Consider the following 16,005-nt stretch of genomic DNA (forward strand, 5'->3'; position numbering starts at 1 on the left):
TGCTTCTGGTAAACATAATAGGAAGCAATTCAAGACATCTGCGTTTTGAGTTAAAATGGCGTGAACATCACTTTGTGTCACAGTTTTTTTTTACCTTAATTCTATGGTCACAATTAATTCCATGGATTCCATTGAATAACTGATCATAAATTGAACTTAATTGTTGCAGCTCTGTAAAAAAAAAGAGGAAAATAAATCTGTGAAAAGTAAAACTGCTCTTATAAACCAATATTTTGGACGCATAAAGTCCATAGTATGGCCGGTGGTTTCAACTCAATAAAGACTAAATTTATGCAGCTATTTTTGTCTTTTTCCATATTCCGGTAATCATTGCTCAATTATTCAGTGCTTGTTCAATAACAGTCTTTAGCACAATTTAACACAATCAGGGGAGAGAACTCATCAGCTTCACTGTAAGTGTTCCAGTTCCAATTTGTTTCTGCTCATTAACTTTTTCGTTTCTTCATATTTCCAATTCCACTTGTTCAGCCTGTATGTACAGTATATGACTTCTCTGACCTGATTGGATAAAATTGGCATCCCGACTGAAAACATATAGAGATGACTGAAGTGGACCACAAGAAAGCAAGAAGCTCGGGCTATTTTTGTCCATTTTACTTTGATTCATTTTTTATAATTTAAATCTACAAGCTCACAGCACAGCAAGTGACAGTGATATGTTTTCACTTTCTGTGTCAATGCATTGTGATGCGTTGCGTTCATTTAATTTAACAGGTTTTGTTATCACCGTCTTCTGCACTTTCTGAATTTTTTGCACTTGTTTATTTACGCTAGTAAGATAATGTATATGTAAACTAAGGTGCTGACAGTTTTACCATTGCGCTAATAGAGCCTGCCTGCTTTCTCAGGGGATAAAGTGAATCATGTCAGATCCTGTGTCTAGGTGGGACATGACCTTTGGTACGATCTAAAATGTCTCAATAGAAGAGCAGGGAGACAAAATATTGTATTAACATAACATACTCCACCATACAGATTGAGTGCTGGGCCTGCTGGCAGAGACACCTCATCACAAATTGGCCTCACCATTCATAAAGGAAAGACAAACGTCCTCAAGGTCAACAACAACACACAGAGGCACGGGTGCAGACGTCAGAGCCAGAATCGGCAAAGCAACTGAAGACCATTTGGAGCTCGAAAAACAAATCAGCCAGCAGACAAAAGCTCAGACTTTTCAGCTCAAATGTCAAGCCACTGAGACGTGGAGGACGACAAAGGGAACAACGATGAAGGTGCAAACATTCATCAACAAGACAAATCCTGAGCATCCGCTGGCCAGACACCGTCGGCAATAATGACCTCTGGCAGAGAGCGAGGCTATACCGCCAGTGGAAGAGGATATTAAGAGAAGAAAGGCCACACACACTCCGGAAGCCCAATAATTACCACCAGCATCACAAGACAAGCCTTTCGATGGAACGCGCAAGGCACAAGAAAGGGAGGCCGAAGAACACCTGGCGCAGGGACCTTGAGACGGACATAGAGCAGTGTGGACTGACATGGAAACAGCTGGAAGAGAAGGCCCAGGATAGAGGACTCTGGCGAACTGTATAGTCAACGGCCTATGCTCCATGAAAAGTAAGTAACCAACCATATACAGATTGGCAACATTTAACATTTAATTCATTAAAATAAAGTTACATAATGCTGCTTTAATATGATAAACATGTTAATAGATAGTCGATTTGAATACACCATGTGCACTTTTCCCTCATTATGTGGGTCAGTAATGTGTTTTGGACGGTCATGAAATACATTATGGTTATCATCACCACTCACTCTACTGAGTCTATGTACACTCAGAGTCAGACACAGACCAGAACCCAGGCCCGGCCGACACCAACACACTTCAGTCAGAGGGTCATGACCTGAATTCTCTCATTGACAGCTTTACAGAACGTGTGTCACCTCCAAATAGAAACTCTCTAAATATCTTTGCAGTCAGGCAGATCGTATATATATCTCCATATTTCATAAAGATTTATTTTGGGGACTTTTTTTTAAGCCTTTATTGATAGTGTATAATAGGTAGACAGGAAATGGGGGGGGGGGGGGAGAGATAGGAGCGACACGCAGCAAAGGGATCGGGACTCGAACCCGTGGTACGCCGTCAGCCTACATTGGAGCCTATACGTGCCCGGACGGACCGCTAGGCCAGCAGTCCGGCCCTGTAGCTTCATATTTAAACTTCCAAGTTCTAAAAGTAACACAAATACCCAAATTGCTTGTTGTGAGCATGTACTGTAGACCGGCTACTTTTGAAAGATGTTGAAAGTGGTTAAGTCTGTGGGTTTTACAATAGTTACCCAATGAAGAGAGCTTGTGGCAAAATAATAACTGGAACACACTGACACAGGTTCCTTTTTTTCGGTTTTGAACATACAAGGTTTCTGCCTGTGGCATCGCAGCGATGACATACAGTACCATTATGGCCTCTGGGCAGTGTTGATTTTGTCGACTAAAACTAAGACGAAAAATTAAGTAGGCTAATCATCATTGAACTAATCAATCCTATATCCTATAAGTGATCTACAAGCTTAAAGTGTTATTGTTAGCTTGTAGATCGGCTATTTTCGAATATTAAGGTTGAAGTTGTTCAAGTTGTGTACTTACACGTATACATTGATAGTCAGTTGTTGTATTGTTCCGTTTACAGTCCAATGTTCATGTGCATCTATGGCCCACTAGCCACTAGAGGGCAATGTTCTGCAGTGTGCAAATTCATGGATTAGTTATAAGTACTCATTTTACTTTAGAACATTATACAGCATTTATAATAACTTATGCGGTCAAGTATTTTATAACCTTCATAATTTGCTGGACACTCAGACAAAGTTTCACACATGTAATGACATTGCTGGAGGTGTAGGCAGAAATCTATTTTTTCACTTCGATATGACTGTGGCCACAACAAAGTATGCTTTACAATGCGTTATGTGAGTATTTATAAATCATAGTTTTAAGCAGATTGTAAATTGTAATGCATTTATACTTGACCTCAACATAAGTAATAACCAAGATAGGCTTTACTCTTAGGTACACAACAAGATGTAACAATAAAGTACAACCGACTGAGGTAAGATTAATTACTAGTGGAATCACACACACGAATAAATGCACATGCGCACGCATGCATTCGTGCACATTTTTTGATTAAAACTTCTTATTGATTATCATCATTTAACGTTCATTGTGTAACTTTGTAACTTGGTGTTGGTTCTCCATAATGTGAGGGTTGTGTAACTTTGGACAGATCATGAAGCAACTGTGGTCACCTCTAGCTTCCGTTTGTACAGCCTACTGTACATTGTGGTTTGGTAGTTAGAATGAGTGTGTGTGTGTGTGTGTGTGTGTGTGTGTGTGTGTGTGTGTGTGGGGGGGGGGGGGTGCATGAGTTTGCACAACCTGTGTTTGAGAATTTAGGTTTTGTACATCCTTAATGCTAGATCTATGAAGCCAAACCAGCCACAGGCTGACATGGTGATATTTTGCTAAGCTAGTTATGGTTATAGTTCATACAACGTAGTTACTATTTATTTGTACTCATGGCTCAAGGCTCTCATACTTCTATGGAATCAGATATTTATGCCAAGCCAGACATGGAAAAGAAGGTGAGAAAGAGAGATGGAGACACAGAATCAGATATTTATGCCGAGCCAGACATGAAAAAGAAGGTGAGAAAGAAAGATGGAGACAGAGGACAGAGGGTAGATTGGGAGGAGAGAGTGGTGGACATCTACCAGAGTGTGGGTGACTGTGTCCCTGGACCACAGGAGGCCATGACGGACAACACAGCAGGAAGACAGGCTCAGGGTGAGTTTGATAAAGTTGTGAATCCTTGTCAAGGTCCCTTTTATCTTTTTAACGTGTAAAAAATACTACAACTGTCTGTCCTTAATTCAAGAAAAGATTATTCAGATACATACAGAATTTCTTGCAGCACCTGCACATTCTTATGGCCTGGCTCTAAGACCATAACAAAAAGGTTGAGAGCCTGGCAGACCAGACCGGAGGTTACTAAAAAGTGTTTTATTAACACTTAGAATGCTGAAAGCGTTTTTAAACGTTTTATTATAGCCACCCCTGATATGCGCATAACGTTTTTATACGTTTTATGGTCCAAAAAACGTTTTTTTATTGATTACTATAGTTCAACTATATTTGCGCCCGGACAACTCATAATGTAACACCGATCGGCTCTAAAAAGAGTTAAAACCCCCCCCTGCTGAAAAGAGGTGTTGGTCTGAGAAGCGTCTGGCACCGCCTATTGGTTGGTCTATGCGAGGACGTACGACGTAATGGAGACGGCCGTCCGGCATAGACCAACGCAGATGTCAGGGGATCTAAAATGGATGGGACAATGCTCTTGTGTGTGTGAATACACTCGATTCCCCCTCCCCTCCTGTTTCTACATGGTTTCTCCGAGGGAGAATGGTGGGGGGGGGGTCTCTTCCTCTTGGATCGCATTGGCAGTTCCCCCCCCACTCCCGAGTCCCCACTGCTTTCAACTGCAAGGCTTGCCTTGCACTCTCATTCTCGGAACAAGATACAACGCAATTTGCTCTCTGCCCGTATATAAACCTGCAACGATCGGCATTTGATTTCATAACGTTTGCCAGACACATGTGGAGTTAGTCATGGACAGATTGCACATCATTATCGAGGGACCGCCATGATACGTTGGTCGCTGATCGCAAGCCATAGCGTCTATTCCTATAATTGTTGACGTACTGCTGCTGCTGCTGCTTTGCTCGCATCCAACCATCCATCCCCCTTTCTCGTTGTTTTTTTTCTTCCAAACACGTTGACGTGCTGCTTCTGCTGCTGCCGCATCCAACGATCCATCCCCCTTTCTCGTTGTTATTTTTTTTCCAAACATGTCCAGACACAATCCGATCCAGTCTCGCGTCTCACCTTATAGATACACGAGACTGGATCGATGAGGTTAGTGGTATGTCTGGACATGTTTGGAGCGGCACACGACAATCGACAATAATGTTGATTATGCAAGATCATTTCCTCAAAGCCTAGTTGCCCCCCCCCCCCTGTTACTGCGATTGTAGCTCGAATCACAGAATGAGTTCAATGAGCGTAGGGAGAGGGCACATATGGGGCTACGATTGAGGCTGATTTATATTTTCTAACAACTTAGGAGAGAGACTGACCACGATGCAGGCAGAAGAAAGTTTCCAAGTCCGTTTTATGATCAGATATGTGCATCAAGACTCTCTGCTTTCATAAGAAAAAAACTAATACTGTAATTGCGAATGCAATGAGCACTTACTATGAGACCTAGCAGATCACGTCTGTCTGTCTGTGTGTGTGTGTGTGTGTGTGTGTGTGTGTGTGTGTGTGTGTGTGTGTGTGTGTGTGTGTGTGTGTGTGTGTGTGTGTGTGTGTGTGTGTGTGTGTGTGTGTGTGTGTGTGTGTGTCTGTCTGTCTGTCTGTCCCGCTTACTGTATATGTGGACCTGGCCCTTTTGTGCCCATATATGGAGCTGAGTGATTTGTGAGTCATGGTGACATGAGTGTGATGGTGTGGTCCTGCTTTGGGGACTCCTTATATGGTTATGGCTGAGTCATGGTGACATGAGTGTGATGGCGTCTTTTGTGACCATATATGGAGCTGGCGTGGTCCAAGCACTAACTATGACACCCTGCAGATCATGTCTGTAATTTATTCTAATTGTTATTGCAATTTACGATCTGCGTTCGCTTTCCGCGTTCGCGCGTCTTACTCGTAATAATAAAAATCACACCCCTGTGAAGTGAGCAGTGCAATGTTGTGAAGTGAGCAGTGCAACATTGCACTGCTCACTTCACTGGGGTGTGATTTCTATTATTATTACAGTATTAGTATTTTTCTTATGAAAGCAGAGAGTATTCTGTTTCATACGGTATATAGTATGTACATGTCGCTATAGGCCTTATTTTGTGAATATTTAGTTGTTAGGTCCATGCTTTCTCTAAAATTATCTTTTTCAGAGAACTTTAGAGATGGCATGGGCCTGAATAACTATTATTCACAAAATAAGGCCTATAGCGACATGTACATACTATATACCGTATGAAACAGTAGACTCTCTGCTTTCATAAGAAAAATACTAATACTGTAATAATAATAAAAATCACACCCCTGTGAAGTGAGCAGTGCAATTGCACTGCTCACTTCACAGGGGTGTGATTTTTCTGGGTGGTATTTTTCTTATGAAAGCAGAGAGTCTACTGTTTCATACGGTATATAGTATGTACATGTCGCTATAGGCCTTATTTTGTGAATAATAGTTATTCGGGTCCATGCCTTCTCTAAAGTTCTCTGGTGGGCGCAAGCTGCATTCAATAGCCAATTAGTGACAAACTGTACATGGGATCAATGTGTATTTGTTTTCCTCCTAAAAGTAGACATTCAGGGCTTTCATTCAGTGTATAGTATGTATATGATATCTTTTTATATCTGTCTGTCAATGTCTGTCAACTTCAAGCCTCCATATCTCTGTTGTTTTTTTTCACGAGCAGCGTGCAGGCAAAAGCAGGCGTTAGAAAAAGGTCAATATCTCCAGAATGGAAGATGGTAGAATCATAATTTTTTTTTTAAATTAGTGGACAAGTTGGGCTTTCTTTTGATTTATGCGGTGTGATTCTCGCTATAAGAGGCCCCTCGCTGTGGGCCCCCCAAAAAGTTCAAAAAGCCCATGTTAACCCCTTAGCACCAGTAAGCCTTGGTCCGCTAGAACCTGTAGCAGTTAAAGTGTTAACAAACAAATGAATTCAATCTGAGACTTAAGTTTCCAACTCATAATGGCATGCTGCCCAAAACGCCAGGCAAAACAAACAGTCAAGGTTGCTCTTCGGTAGCCTGTTAAAAATGCTAATGTCACTGCTACTGAATTAGTTACATTTTCGCTAGAAGCCGACTATCATATAAGAGTGACCGACTGTGACAGCTTGTTTATTTTTGGACCACAACGCTTATAGTAGACGATATTAAGATGACCCCGTCACCCCGTGTTATTCTCCATAGAGAAATTACTTCCGCGAACATGGGGAATCGAAGGGATGAGCGAGTTACGTCAGGACTTCGGTGCTCTATGGAATAATATCCTTTACTATAATTCCTTCGATATGTTTTAGAGATATGTTGTTCAGTTCTAGCCAGGACGGCCCGGGTTCACAGACTACAGTCTTGTTTTTCTCTTTCTATCTCTCTATCAGTCACGGCAAACCTGGTAGCCGTTTCAGGACAGCGCTCTGAAACAGAGAGGAGGCCCCTCGGAGTGGTTGCAGGGTGTCTGGGGAATCTGCTGAGGAGGCCTCTCGGAGTGGTTGCTGCAGGGTTTCTGGGGATACTGCTGGGTGTGATCATAGGCCTGGGCGTGAGCTGTGAGTATTGCATGGAGTTTGTTGCCTGACATCTTCTAGCGGTGACAATTAAGGCCTTGTTTAAAAAGCAGAAGTCTTGCACACATCCAGTTCCTCGCTGGTGCTGGACAAAAAGGTAGACGCATATACAGGAAACAACTATTAAGGCCACCACAGCTTTAACCCAAAATGTTGACTTTTTTATTATCGTTATTAGTATTTTTATTTTTTTTGTAATCAAATTCATCGTTTCTTTTTGTATTATTGCATTGCATGATATGCATCTGAAAAGTATGATGAATAAAGTAGTGTTGACAAGTGACAATTGCACATGAAAAAAGGATAATTAACATAACATTGAGATTTTCTTCTCAAATAAAGTGTTCCACCACAGATGCTTGACCTCATCATGAACAGTAGCGATAACTGTCTTTATCATCCATTTCTGTCCTTGGCAGATCGTTCACCCAGCAGTAACATCATGGCCAACGACACCCTGGTACATGATCATAACACACTGAAGTCCTACCATACTCTGAGCTTGGAGATTACCAACCTGACGCAGGAGAACAACCAGCTAAAGTCCGTCAACACCGACCTGACGCAGGAGAAGGATCAGCTTCAAAGTGAAGTAAACCAGCTGAAGACACAGACAGCAGGTGAGAGAAGATACAAAATAACTTAAATAATATCATTGATATTTTAATTATTATCTGGGATATAGAGGTAGAAATTAAGCTCATCACTGCTGGTGTATATGACAACTATCATAGAACAATCATTATTCTTAAGATGCACGTCACCCGTTTTCAAGCTCAAGTATAACTAAATCTGTCAAATAAATGTAGTGGAGTAAAAACTACAATATCTTCCTCTGGGATGTAGTGGAGTAGTAGTAGGAAGTAGGAAGTAGGTGTAGCCCCCATGCAGCCAAGACCCAGCCCGCAACATGTCCTGCTAATCGGGCTCAGCCCTATAGAGCGCCGCAGTCCCGCCCCCTTTCATGACGACGCCAGGCCCAGGAAATAAATCCCAATGCATTTTTCCCATAGACATTTCAAAACGTATTCATTTAAAAGACCTTTTAAGCATCGTACGAAGACAACTCGAGTCGTGACAAATCATGACAACAAACACAATATTTTAGACCAAACAAATAATTACAAAGAAGAAAAAAGTGTTGTAACCTGCCATTTTTTTCTACTTTCTAATTCTTTGTTTGGCCATTTGTGTTTATTGTCATGATTTGTCACGACAAGAGTTGGCTTTGTCCACGGCGTAAACGTCTTTAAATAAATACTTTCTGAAAAGTCTATGAGGAAAATTATTTATTTTCCGGGTCTCTCGAGGGGGCGGGACTGCGACGCTCTATTGGCACGGTAGGTTGTGCGTTGGTCTGGCGAGTGGGAGCCCCGGGTTCAATCCAATGTGAGAGGACGTGCTTCAATGACTGGGGGGGGGATTGTAGCCCCCAGCCAAGACCCAGCCTGCAACAGTCCTGCCAATCGTGCTCAGCCCTATTGGCACGGTAGGCTGCGCGTTGGTCTGGCGAGTGGGAGCCCTGTGTTCAATACACGCAATGCTACATAGGCCTACCACAAAATTGAAATACTTAATTAACTAAGTACAAATAAGTACAAATACCAGAAAAGTTTACTTGAGTAAATGTGTGGAGTAGAAAACACCATTGATATAATAGATGAATAGTTTTGCCTCCACTCCACTACATCTCTGACTACTGTTATTATTACAACTATGTGGTAGAATTCATTATCAGTACATTGAAAATACATCAGTAAATCTCCTGTTTGATGTTTTTAGACAAGTCGTGCTGTCCCAGTGGATGGAAGAAGTTTGGATGCAGCTGTTACTACAGAACTACTGAAAGGAAAACATGGCAGGAAGCTAGAGAGTACTGTCTGAATCAAGGAGCTGGTCTGGTGGTAATTAACAGTAGAGAAGAACAGGTTAGTTGTGTCCGTGTCCGTGTGTGTGTGTGTGTGTGTGTGTGTGTGTGTGTGTGTGTCTGTGTGTGTGTGTGTGTGTGTGTGAGCGTGTGTCCATCATCCAGATACGACTCAAGTAAATAGGGTGCTATCTTTCCTTTATTTTTGACGATGGTTTCTCAGATTGTCCACATAGTTGCATGTGATCTAATTCCATGATTATAGTGAAGAAGTGAATGTATTGGATACAATTAATGATGATTCAATCGTGTACAAATAATCAGGTATTCATCGATGGATGGACTGCCACTGGTGGTTATTATTCATGGGTTGGTCTGACCTGGACTGGGGGCAGCTGGACGTGGGTGGATGGAACAGCACTGACAACACAGTGAGACATTTGACATGTTTTTATATTGTAATTCTATCAAAGTCACTGTATGTGAGTGACTGAGTGCATGTGGTTCAATACAGTGTTGTTTATTGTGCATGTACTACTACTGACTGTATGGGAGTGACTGAGTGGATGTGGTTCAATACAGTGTTGTTTATTGTGCAGGTACTTGGCCAGTGGATATCCCGATGTCTATGGAGATGGATGTGCAGCGTACTATCACAGGACTGACGCTGGAACATTGTATAATGTGTTATGTTCATCTGCAAGGGCATCAATCTGCGAGTCTTCACTTAAATTATCATAAGTAATAACCAAGATAGGCTTTACTCTTAGGTACCTGTACACAACAAGATGTAACAATAAAGTACAACCTTGAACCTGCATGAGTCATTTATACACAGATCTGAAAGTGAAAATGTACCATAACAAACAAACAAATAAATGTATCCATCTATCCTCTTACCTACCCTTTCTTTTTTTTGTCACTACACTGTCCTACACTCATTTCTAGATGTTGGTGAGAAATGTATATGTTCACAAAGTCTGGACTATCTTTGGTGTACCTTTGAAGCTCACATTCCCTGTCTTCTTATCTCTCCGTTCAAACTGCACGGAACCAAGACATGGCTGTATCAGCGACGGTGATCCCAGTCCTCTAATCCAACATCCACAAACAACATCGAGTCATCCATGATTGGTTTAGCCAGGTAAAGTACGCTCTGTAACTGAACCTCTATCTTATTTTAAACACAAGACCTGGACGATCACCTATAGCGGATTCTTCAGTAAAAGAATAAGCCTGGACAAGGTCAAAGGTCAAATGTACCGTGTATATACTTCCAATAACGAGTTAGATCTAGTCAGATCAATCTAAGCAGTCTGACTCCAGACGCGATTTACAGTAACACCCATGACATAATCTATATCTATACACCATACATACAGTATGACGCGAACAATCCAACACCATTTGTGACTTCAATGCTCAGAGATGGACACACATGAGGTCTGTTGCGTTGGCAACCAATAAACACAGCACCATCAACTCCAAGTCATCTGGGCCCTATATAGCTTCCTTGTTATCACATAAGTTTACAGACCTTCGATCCGCCAAGGTTTGACTTCACACTTTATCCCTGCGAGTATTTAATAATACCGAGCCGCCGCTGCGTGTATATATTTATTCCCCCGTTCCCCCACTTATTATTTTTAGATGCTTTTATCTGGTCTTGTAAACAGCTACATATACCACGCAGCAGCAGCAGCAGTGCTGTCAGTAGTTGCATACTGGATTTAAGCCTACCTCCTCCTCAGGGGGGGATGACAAGTGTTTCCCCCAATGTTGCTTTAATGAAGCCGAACGCTCTGCGTTCTCACACATTATGCAACGACGTGCACCGAGCAGGAGAGAGAGAGAGAGAGAGAGAGAGAGAGAGAGAGCGCTTCGTCTCCGATGTCTCCTCTGTGGCTTTTTGTTTGCTTTCTTCCAGTCTTTCTAGGCATGAGTTGATGACACAGCTCAGTGAGTGTGAGGGAGAGGGAGGCTCACCCCCCCCACACACACACACACACACACCGTCCTCCACCACACCCACCACCCTAAAAAAAGATCTAAGACATCACTGACAGCCACTTGTTTTGTTGTGCGTCCCTCCAACCTAACCCCTCCCTCCCTCCGAGGGTCCTCTGGCGGTGGAGATGACCCCCATGGACCACTACACTCTCACTCTCTCTCTCTCTCTCTCCCTTTGTCTCTCTCTCTCCGACTCGCCCATCCCACATTATACACCACATCCCTGACCCACACATAGGACGGCCAAGCGCTCTCTCTCTAGTCTAGTCCATGGCTGGCTGATATAGGGATGCAGAAGAAGGCTGTGCTTTGAGACGAGCAGTGATCCCAAAGTCAGTGTACTTGTACTGAACTAAAGTAAACCCCTCGACTCCACGGAGTGGGTTGGAAGTGGAGCGTTTTTAAACTAAAAACAAGGAGTATATACCAAGTACAAAGAAAACAAAGTAAGTGCCACCGACGATATATACCGAGTATTACAGCTCTTAGTTATAACCATGAGTGGTAGGCCTACTACCTTTGGGTACCGACGGGAGCTCGGGAAGTACGAGGAGGTGGACGAGGACGCGCTCCTGGCCGGCCTGTCCTCCGAGGAGCTGCGCGAGCTGGAGAGGGAGCTGGCGGACATGGAGCCCGACGGCGACGTCCCCATCGGCCTGCGGCAGAAGGACCAGACGGCCAAGACGCCCACGGGCGTCTACAGCAGGGAGGCTCTGCTCAGGTACTGGGACGACGAGAACAGGAGACCCACGGGCACGGAGACAGAGGGAGACCTGCAGAGGAGCCCCGGGCAGGTGAGAAGATAAGGTCTGAGCTTATTGGGTCATTGGGCTGTGTTTTACTGTATACGTTAACCGGTTTTGACCTGGGAACGATGATATGTCTTCTAAATCCTGACTGTTTTCTTGAAAAAGCTATGTTTCTATGTCAGTGGTTATTCGATTTTTCAAAAATAGCAGATCTACAAGCTCATAGCGCGCCACCGAGTGGCGCGCTATGAGCTTGTAGATCTGCTATTTTTCAATAGCTAAAGCATGACATAATGCTAACACCCAAAATGGGTTAAGCTGTTTCTAAAACATGTTTCATGTCATGTCAAGGCGTTAAAGTGTTTTGAACCGTTCTTCATTTTCGCTGGGGACCCCCTGGAAAATCCACAAGGACACCTGGTTTACGTACATGCACAGAGGAGTCCGCATTCCAGTTTATAACCAGGGTCATATTTGGGATAAGTCGCTCATTATATCTTCTGCACTGCACCGCACACGCACACACAGTTGACTAGTCTCTTATGCAATCTTACAAACTTTGTGAGCTTGTAGAGTGGCTGTTTTTGCCAATAGTTTCCCCCGGAAAATTGGGATGTTAGTGATCAAATGGTTAAACATTATGCTCGAGTGTCCCCCATTGTGAGCGAGTGCGAATCCTAGCCCTCTATAGCATGCCTTTTCTGGAGAGAACACTGGGTGAAAACAGCAGATCTACAAGCTCGCAACGCAAGTCTTTTCGGCAGGCCACATGGGAGAAGAAAGGAAGCACACCGAGAATAGACTCTTAGGGAACAGCGGGTCAACTAAGTATATTAGGGGGTTTGATTGATTGCCGTGATTGCAATTTGAGTCCAGCGCCAAGTAAAGCAATCAGTGAAAAGTTAACCGATTGCAGAAAGGTCACAGGGAATGTGACAGTTTTGTCTTTTCAGTAGATTAGAGTTTCGGCTTTAGTTAAAGTGATTGGTTTGTCAACCATAGTATCATGTGTAGACTGAGCCCTGGGCCCTCAAGGAAGTATATAAGGAATAGTGTAAGTATAGGCTACATCAATATAGTTTCACACAGTTGCAAACAACTAAAATCCAAATGATGAATTCCATTCAAATGCGTTGCTATTTCCGTCATGCGTGTCACAGTCTAAGAATAATGAAATGCACATGAAACCGCAGCCTTCTTTAATAACGATTGTGTGACCGTGACAGTGTTCGGATAGCTATTCTTCATTAGAAAGTCACTCAGACAGACACAGACGCTGCAGAATGTCAGGGCTTGACCTGGTTTTCCATCCTGTTGACGATACGCAGGCCGCCACTACCGAGGAGGGGGAGGAGGAGGAGGAGGAGGAGGAGGAGGGGGGGGGGCGGGCAGATAAGAGCCACAAGGAACAGATGACACTGAGTGACAGCGACGCCACCAAGCCCTTCAAGGACTGTGGAAAAAACAGAAACATTTTCCAGAAGAGCAAAGTCAAAGGCAGGTCACCCAGAGACGGGAAGGCGGAGGAGGAGGAGGAGGAGGAGGAGAAGAAAGACGAGTGCAAAAAGGAGGGACCGTCGAAGACCGCGAGTCTCCAAAACAAGACTCGTAATGGCGTCTCAAAGGGCCTCGTCGTGCCGGGAAACGCCTCCAGGAGGAACGACGCACTGAGGACCGAACCCGCCGCGGAGACGGACGCGGAGGAGCGCGGAGGAAACCCCATCGCGGTCGACGCGGCGCTGGAGGAGGTCCTGCGCGACGACCCGTCCCGCTGCGAGGTGAACCTCAACAACGTGGAGGACGTCTCCCGCGAGACGCTGCTCCGCTTCGCCGAGGCGCTGGGCGCCAACACGCACGTGCGCGTCTTCAGCCTGGCCAACACGCAGGCCGACGACCGCGTGGCCCTCGCCGTCTCCCGGATGCTCGCGGAGAACCGCTCCGTGCGCAACCTCAACATCGAGTCCAACTTCGTGTCGGGCCGGGGCATCCTGGCGCTGCTGGCCGCGCTGCGCACCAACAGCACGCTGGTGGAGCTGCGCTTCCACAACCAGCGGCACATCTGCGGCGGCCGCGTGGAGATGGAGATGGTGCAGCTGCTGAGGGAGAACGGCACGCTGCTCAAGCTGGGCTACCAGTTCGACCTCCCGGGCCCCCGGATGGCCGCCACGGGCATCCTGACGCGCAACCAGGACCGGCAGAGGCAGACGAGGCTGCGGCAGCAGAAGGAGCAGCAGCAGGGTTGTCGTCCCGGAGAGGAGGCGCCGTCCACCGTCACCACCACCACCACCACCACCATGTCACCCTGCAAAGCCCAGCTCTCTGCAGGCCCTTCCAGTACCACCAAGAAGACTCTGAAGAAATCAGCACAGGCCTCTAAAGTGGCCCAGACTAAAGTTAAGACTTCCTCCATGCCACCACCTCCTCCTCCTCCTCCTCCTCCCCCGCCGCCCTCGTCTGCCCTGCAGGAACAACAGCCGCCGTCTGAAAAGAACACTCCGACGAGGAGGATCGCGGAGCGGGTGAAGCAGCAGCAGGCGGTCGTCTCCAACAACAACAACACAAAGCAGGGCCAATCAAGCCCGTCGTGCAGGAAGCTCAAATCAAAGAAGGTCAAGAACGGCACTAACGAGAAGGAGAGCGCGGATATTCTCAAGGAGCTGAGGAACGCCCTGAAGCCCTCCTCGTCGTCGTCGTCGCCGCAGAAGAAGAGAGTGGAGACGTCGTCTCGGCCCCTCGTGGCGCGCAGCAACACCCGCGACGACCTGATGGAGGCCATTCGGGGCAGTGGCGTTGGGTCATTGAAAAGGGTAAGCATGTCCCGTTGTTGTTATAGGCCCGGCGTCGACATCTAAAAAAAAATGTCGTCTAAATTCTGACAGTTTTCTGAAATACCTCATGTTTCTGTATCAGTGGTGCTCCATATTTCATGTCAAGGACCCCCAGAATTATATGTAATTGGCCGCCGACCCTCATCTGAAAATATGTAGTTCCAGGGACCCCCCCCACAAGCAAAGATTTGAGTTAAAAATCGCTCTGAAAGAATATATTCAAACATTTGGGCTACATTTTCATGACTTTAAAAAAATAGCAGACCTACAAGCAATCGGTGCCGCGCTATGAGCTTGTAGATCTGCTATTTTTCAATAGCTAAAGCATAACATAATGCTTAAAACAGCACCGATTCTAACGGTTTTCTGAATCAGTGATCAGTGGTGCTCAAACTTTTTCATGTCAAGGACCCTCAAATGTACTGGTATTTGGCCGCATGAACCCACATCCCAAAATATTTTGTTCCAAGGACTCCCAGAAGCAAATGTTAAAAAGGTTTGCTTTAAAAACTGTATAGTCAAAGTAGTAATGAACTGCTATTTTTGAATAGCCAAACTATAAAATAATGTTTAAAGTCATAACGCAGATGCTTTCCATGGTTTTAATGCACTAAAAGGGTAAACGTCCCACTAAATAGTGATAGCAAAACAACACACAAGCTCATACATACTCCAGCCAGGCCAGGGTGAATTGAGGTTATCAATCACCACGTGTGAGGTGATAGTTTATCACCTCACACAGTGATAAGAGTTGAGGCCATCATACTCGCGGTGATGTCCTTAAGCATTGACTCCCTATGGTTTAGATGTGAAATCCCGCCCACTCCTGTACCTACTACCTACACAACCAAGCCGCCCACCAATACTTGTGAATGATGATGAATTGAAAACAGTGCCGGACACTCTTGTAAAGTAAGTTGCCTTGCGGAGCCATGATATCCAGGTATCCAGGCCCGCCAAAATCAACTGTCGATTTAGTCGACTAAAATCTTATGATATTTTAGTAGACTAAAACTAGACTAACACTAAAACATTCCAGGTGACTAAAATGTGACTAAAACTAAATGAAAACTATTCAAGAGACTACAACTAAAACCTAAATTTGCTACCAAACAACACTGCTGACAGTCTGT

General features: G+C 44.7%; 2 protein-coding genes across 2 annotated transcripts; both read left to right on the forward strand.

The window, feature by feature from the left end:
• Window positions 1-3,604: 3,604 nt before the first annotated feature.
• Window positions 3,605-10,089, forward strand: LOC308314823 (uncharacterized protein). Its single transcript, XM_080762543.1, has 6 exons — window positions 3,605-3,834; window positions 7,233-7,400; window positions 7,838-8,038; window positions 9,201-9,346; window positions 9,610-9,716; window positions 9,885-10,089. Exons 1-6 carry the CDS (start codon window positions 3,621-3,623, stop codon window positions 10,024-10,026), a joined length of 978 nt encoding a protein of 325 aa, XP_080618669.1. The 5' UTR covers window positions 3,605-3,620; the 3' UTR covers window positions 10,027-10,089.
• A 1,703-nt stretch (window positions 10,090-11,792) lies between these two features.
• Window positions 11,793-15,748, forward strand: lmod2a (leiomodin 2 (cardiac) a; the record flags this gene model as incomplete). Its single annotated transcript, XM_080761238.1, has 3 exons — window positions 11,793-12,089; window positions 13,526-14,838; window positions 15,679-15,748. The coding sequence occupies 3 exons, from the start codon at window positions 11,793-11,795 to the stop codon at window positions 15,746-15,748; spliced, it is 1,680 nt and encodes a 559-aa protein (XP_080617364.1).
• Window positions 15,749-16,005: the final 257 nt, after the last annotated feature.

Source organism: Protomyctophum bolini (genome assembly GCF_963924005.1).
Source record: "Protomyctophum bolini genome assembly, chromosome: 4".
NCBI lineage: Eukaryota > Metazoa > Chordata > Actinopteri > Myctophiformes > Myctophidae > Protomyctophum > Protomyctophum bolini.

Bases quoted from the DNA above. Each gene is read 5' to 3' on its own strand.
- LOC308314823 (XM_080762543.1), top strand. From the start codon at position 3,621: ATGGAAAAGAAGGTGAGAAAGAGAGATGGAGACACAGAATCAGATATT. The intron at 7,401-7,837 runs GTGAGTATTGCA...TGTCCTTGGCAG, and splicing joins CATAGGCCTGGGCGTGAGCT to ATCGTTCACCCAGCAGTAAC. The intron at 9,347-9,609 runs GTTAGTTGTGTC...ACAAATAATCAG, and splicing joins TTAACAGTAGAGAAGAACAG to GTATTCATCGATGGATGGAC.